The 6,000-nt window shown below is 40.0% G+C and overlaps 1 protein-coding gene across 1 annotated transcript in view; it reads right to left on the bottom strand.

The window, feature by feature from the left end:
- Positions 1-716: 716 nt before the first annotated feature.
- Positions 717-6,000, bottom strand: part of PGGT1B (protein geranylgeranyltransferase type I subunit beta) — a 28,170-nt gene continuing 22,886 nt past the window's right edge. The window contains exon 9 of the mRNA XM_070742892.1: positions 717-1,339. Within this exon, the coding sequence (XP_070598993.1) occupies positions 1,158-1,339 (182 nt within the window). The 3' untranslated portion in view covers positions 717-1,157. The remainder of the gene's footprint in view (positions 1,340-6,000) is intronic.

Raw genomic sequence — 6,000 nt, 5'->3', positions numbered from 1 at the left:
GAATAACAAGCAAAAACAAAATTCATAAGTATACTTTGAAATGCTGAAATTAAATGAAGAGCTTCATGGAAGAAACTAGCACTGAACACCTTGAGAATTATAAGATTAGAAACCTGGGATGAAAATAACAAGTACAGGTAGTCCTCAACTTATGACCACAATAGAGCCCAAAATTTCTGTTGTTAAGTGAGACATTTGTTAAGTGAGTTTTACAACCTTTTTTTGCCACAATTGTTAAATGAATCCCTGCAGTTGATACATTAGTAACCCAGTTGTTAAGTGAATCTGGTTTCCCCATTAACTTTGCTTGTCAAAAAGGTCATCACTAAAGCATCTAAATTTTGGTCACATGATTATTGCAATACCACAGTGGCTCTAACTCTGAAATATGGTCATAAGTCACTTTTTTCAGTGTGTTAAAACTTTGAACAGTCACTAAATGAACTGTTGCAAGTTGGAGACTACCCGTAATTCAACAAAGGCAAAGTGGTACATTTGGGAAACAAAAACCAAACACATAAATATCATCTACGAGTCTACGGAGAGGGACGGCATACAAATCAAATCTAATAAATAAATAAATAAATCTAAGGAGGGAGATACCTGGATAGTTTAATTTAGGCTGCTGTATTTAATAGATTACTGAAATTGATGGCCCAATTGACCTCTGTATAAATCTAAATTAAGGTGAGCCCCCAAATAAATATAGTACATGATGAATAAAATAATTTTATTTTTGTACAAAGATTATACAATTATTGTCTACCTTAAAGAACACCTTTTAGCAATTAAGACTTAATTTAAAGATTCCATATGAAGTCCTTATTACATAAGTATCACTAATTTCAAGATATTTAGTATGAAAATATGTAAGGTCATTTTGAAGTTTCTTTATCATAGTTTGCCATTGCACTGTTTTAAAATAATAAAGTAGTGTCCATTAACTCATCTTGCTTTGAAGATATTTTTCTGAAACCAATCTTCTCTCTGCATTTGTAAAGGCAAGCATTAAAAAAAAAGTCCATTCCAGAAGCTGTCAAGTTGATGCCAGTATGAATTTGATTCTATGATACCAGTACTTTAAAAGAGCACATCGGTTATACATGGCTTTGAACCTTGGGCTACAATTATGCTACCAAGCTCAAATGGAGTCTCAGTCATGTGGCACTCTGCATTTCCTCTGAAGACTGTTTAGAGTCCTGGGTTGCCCAGATCTGGTGAAGGTGATGAAGACGTTCTGAAGTCCTTGTGCTTACATTCAGGGCAGGATGAACCTTTCGAATGCCAGACTCACCCATTAAAGACAAGCCACAAATCCCAAAGTAGGCATGAAGAGCATCTAGAAAGGCAAACCAGAAATGAGTGTCTATGATTGAGAGATACATATAGTATTCGCATATAGTACCATAACCTATTATTTTCTAAATTTAGATCTTTTCTGTTCTGTCTGGGTCACTCCGGAAGCTATGACCAACCCAAAAACATAAGCCAGACACACCGGTTGAATCCAAACACAGTTTTATAATGGTAAAGAAAAAAGAAGCCAACAGAAAATGTCCTTACAGATCAGGAAAACACTGGAACTCCAAATAGATACATGAAGGCAATTGTTCATACAGAAACACAGGATCCTTAATGCCAGACGAGGCTGTTGAGCTAACAGACCCAAACCTCCCACCAGTCTTCAAGGCTGCTGGGCCACGAGCCAGGAACAAAAACGCTGAGAAAAAATGCAGATAACACCAACTCCCCTTTGATAACACTCCACGCTGCCAGAATGGTTCTCATGCCTTATAAACCCTTCCCTGCTAATGAGGACCACACCCAACCCCCTGGTGTTCCTCATTCAATGCTGATAATATCTATGCAGTTGATTTCTCCTTTGAACTATGTGTCTCTGCCGCATGCTAATGATAGCTTGTGCGTCGTCATCCAGGGACTCCAGAGAATCAAAGCTACTTGCTGGAGATAGCCCTTCCTTCCCCAGGGCTCCCAGGCCTTGCATCAGCGTCACTTTCGTGACTGCTGTCTGCACTGTCTGACTGTAAACAACTCTCCTCTCCGCTCTCAGCCTCCTCCGGCATGGAGCCAGCAGAGACGCAGCTGGTCTTTGATCTGGCTCAGGCTGAACCACAACATTTTCACTGAAAGTAAACAACAAAGAAAGCTTCATTCTGACACACAAGTTCATATTTTTTTTGGGGGGGGGGGGAAATATAATATAATAGGCCAAGCTTAGAGAACACTGCATGAAGGCTTTTTTGTTTAGAGACACCTTTTGTTCAGCTCAAGATAGCATATGTAGGATTCTCTCCTTCCATTTTTCTTATAAAAACCATAAGCATATGAGGTAGGTTGGGATGAATGACAGTGAATGGCCCCAAATCACTCAATGGTTTTAAAAGAAAAGAGAACTCCAATAGCCTGAGAAATTCAATGGTAAGTATTATGGCTGGATTTATCTCTCTCAAATGCCAACATGTAGATCCAATTATTAAACATTTGCATAATGTCTGTTTGATCAGTAGTTTTGGCTTCACTACCGCAACATATGCTCTACTGTTGTTGAAGATGCCTGGGAGCTTCAGTTGGTCAGAATGCACCTGCACAGGTAGTCACAGGCATGTCTCAGTATGCTGTGTAATATCTGCTTCATGAACGGCACTGTTGCTGGCTTGCTTCCAGCTGCAGTTCAAGGTGTTCTTCATTTTTATAAAGACCTACACAGCACAAGGACTAGTATTTGAGGGATAACCTGCCTCTCGTAACATCTGTTGGGCCTATTTAGTCTTGCAGGATTGTCTTGCTTTGATTAAACAATGCCATCTCTCAGGACCCCGGAAGTTCACATTTTAAGTACTAGCATCTACCCTCTAGAATTAAGTTCCATCTGGGATCCTCACAGTAGCCATGCTGGTGATGTTTGAAAGGACCTTGAAGACCTGACTTTTCACCAAGGTCTTCAGCAAGGATGAAAAAGCATAGTGAAGAGTCTGATAATTAAAAGAAACAAAGTTTATATTGATAATAGAAGCTGAATTAGCATAATTAGTGCCAGCATATGAATCCAATTAGAAATCTTCATGAAAGATTTTTCCCAGCAAGATCCTTGTACAACGTACATGATTATTCATGTATCTACCAATGGCATGATTAAGTGACACAATCTTGCAGAAGAACTTGTAAACACATTATCAAACTTTCTAAGAAATAAAAAAGAAGACAATTGTCCAAGATAGTCAACATTTAACATTCTGATGTTGATTCTCAACTACATAGACAAATATCAAACAATTTGATTTAAAGCCTCAAAACAATATTAAATCATCCAAAGGTTTAGCAAACATTTTAGGGTGGAGGGCAGTGTTCCCTCTAATTTTTTTTTTGGGGGGGGGCGGAAAAGTATAGTGTCTGAGTGGCAGTCCCTTCGTGACTGGGCAGCACAGAAATAATAAATAAATAAATAAATAAACAAACAAACAAATAAAAAACCCACCCTGTTTTGCCTCAGAGAATTTCAAAATAAAATACTGTACTGTGTGTCTATAACAGTGAGCTCATAATAGGGCAACTCTATCAATATCAAAATGCCACTTAAATAGTTGAGCTAGTTTCAAACTAGATTTTGATTTTCTTTCTCTCTTCCTTACTCCCATTCTTTTTCTTTCTCTTTTCCTTCCTCTCTTTTTTCTATCTGTTTCTCTTTCTTCCTCTCTTCCTCTCTCTCTCCTTCCCTCTCACTCTTTCCCTCTCGGCTTCTGGGCAGGTTTGGAAAACTCTGAGTTGATGATGATTTTTAAGTGAGCGATTGCTCACTGCTCAGCTTAGAGGGAACTATGGTGGAGGGATTTTTTTTCTAAATTCTGCTAATAGTTCCATAGTTTTTCTTCAAAGCTAGGATGCAAAATTACATGATTCCAAGCAAATTCTATAGCTGTACAAATATATCATGTCTTCCAAGCCAAGTCTGATTTCTGGTGACTTTATGAATATATCCTTTTATGATTTTTTTGGCAACAATATAGAAGTGGTTTACCACTGCTTTCTTCTAGGATGTTAATTTTAACTTTCCAGTCTAGCCTAACTAGGTCCAACCCTGCTTAGCTTTCTAAGATTAGCCAATGCATCACAGATCTTTACAGAGCCTTCAGTTAGTATTAGAAAACTGCTGAATGCTGGCGTAGAGACTAATAGAATGTATGAGTTGGAAGGGATTTTTAGACCTTTTCCTGTTTCCTGAGGAAAACTATTAACCTTTCCAAAATATTGACTCTAGAACTGTCATTTGAAAATTTCTAGCAAGACCAGACGAATCTATTGCTTAATAGTCCTTACTGGAAATTTCTGTTAGTATGTGCCCTAAATTTCATTTCTTTTGATTTAGTGAATTGATCACCTCAAGGTTCGATTACTGCAACGCTCTTTACATGGGGCTACCTCTGAAAAGTGTTCGGAAACTTCAGATCATGCAGAACGCAGCCGCGAGAGCCATCGTGGGGCTTCCAAGATTCGTCTACGTTTCTTCAACATTCTGTGGCTTGCATTGGCTGCCAATCAGTTTCCGGTCACAATTCAAAGTGTTGGTCATGACCTTTAAAGCCCTACATGGCAATGGACCAGATTACCTCCGGAACTGCCTGCTACTGCACGAATCCCAGCGACCGCTAAGGTCCCACAGAGTTGGCCTTCTCCGGGTCCCGTCGACTAAACAATGTCGTTTGGCGGGCCCCAGGGGAAGAGCCTTCTCTGTGGTGGCCCTGGCCCTCTGGAACCAACTGCCCCCGGAGATTAGAACTGCCCCCACCCTCCCTGTCTTTCGTAAACCACTCAAGACTCATTTATACCGCCAGGCATGGGGGAGTTGAGATAGCTCTTCCGTCTAGGCCATTATAAGTTATACATGGTATGTTTGTGTGTATGTTTGGTTTTATAATAGGGGTTTTTAGTTGTTTTTTTATTATTGGATTGTACATGTTGTGTTTATTATTGTTGTTAGCCGCCCCGAGTCTGCGGAGAGGGGCGGCATACAAATCCAATAAATTATTATTATTATTATTATTATTATTATTATTTATTATTATTATTATTAAATTATTATTATTATTATCTATCATGCTTAAAGTTTCAACACAGGATATCTCTGATGTTTCTTGCTTGTGACAACCTTTAAGGGTAGACCCTTGACTTATGATCATTAGTTTAGTGCCGATCCAAAGTTATAACAGCGCTAAACAAAAGTGACCTACAAAGGGTTCTCGTAGTTAAAACTGTCATAGCATCCTCACAGTCACGTAATCAAAATTTGGGTGCTTGGCAACTGGCATGTATTTATGACAGCTGCAGCATCCCAGAGTCATTTGATTGCCACTTGTGACCCTCGCAGCCAGCTTTTCACAAGCAAAGCCAATGGAGGAAGCTGGATTCGTGTAATGACCCGCATGATTCACTTAACAATTGTAATGATTTGCTTAACAAATTTGGCAAAAAAACTGGTCTTAAAATCAGATGTGACTCAGTTACTAAACTGACTTGCTTAACAATAGAAATTCTGGTTCCAATTGTGGCAATGTCAAAAATTGCCTATACCTATAGACCAGTGATGGCGAACCTTTTTTCTCTCGGGTGCCGAAAGAGCGTGCGCACACACTATTGTGCAGGTGTGAGTGCCCACACCCATAATTCAATGGCTGGTTGAGGGCGAAAACAGCTTCCCCTGCCCCTCAGAGGCCTTCTGGAGGCCAGAAATGGCCTTTTTCCCAACTTCTGGTGGGCCCTGTAGGTTCATGTTTCACCCTCCCCAGGCTCCAAATCTTTCCCTGGAGCCAGGGGAGGGTAAAAACACCCTCCCCCACCCTCCCAGAACCTCTGTGTGAGCCAAAAATCAGCTGGCCGGCACACACATGTACATTGGAGCTGAGATTGGCAAAGGCTTGCATGCCAGCAGATATGGCTCCGTGTGCCACCTGCGGCACCTGTGCCATAGGTTCGGCATCACTGCTA

Source organism: Erythrolamprus reginae, chromosome 2 (genome assembly GCF_031021105.1).
Source record: "Erythrolamprus reginae isolate rEryReg1 chromosome 2, rEryReg1.hap1, whole genome shotgun sequence".
Taxonomy (NCBI): Eukaryota; Metazoa; Chordata; class Lepidosauria; order Squamata; family Dipsadidae; genus Erythrolamprus; species Erythrolamprus reginae.
This window is presented reverse-complemented; position numbering and strand designations above follow the sequence as displayed.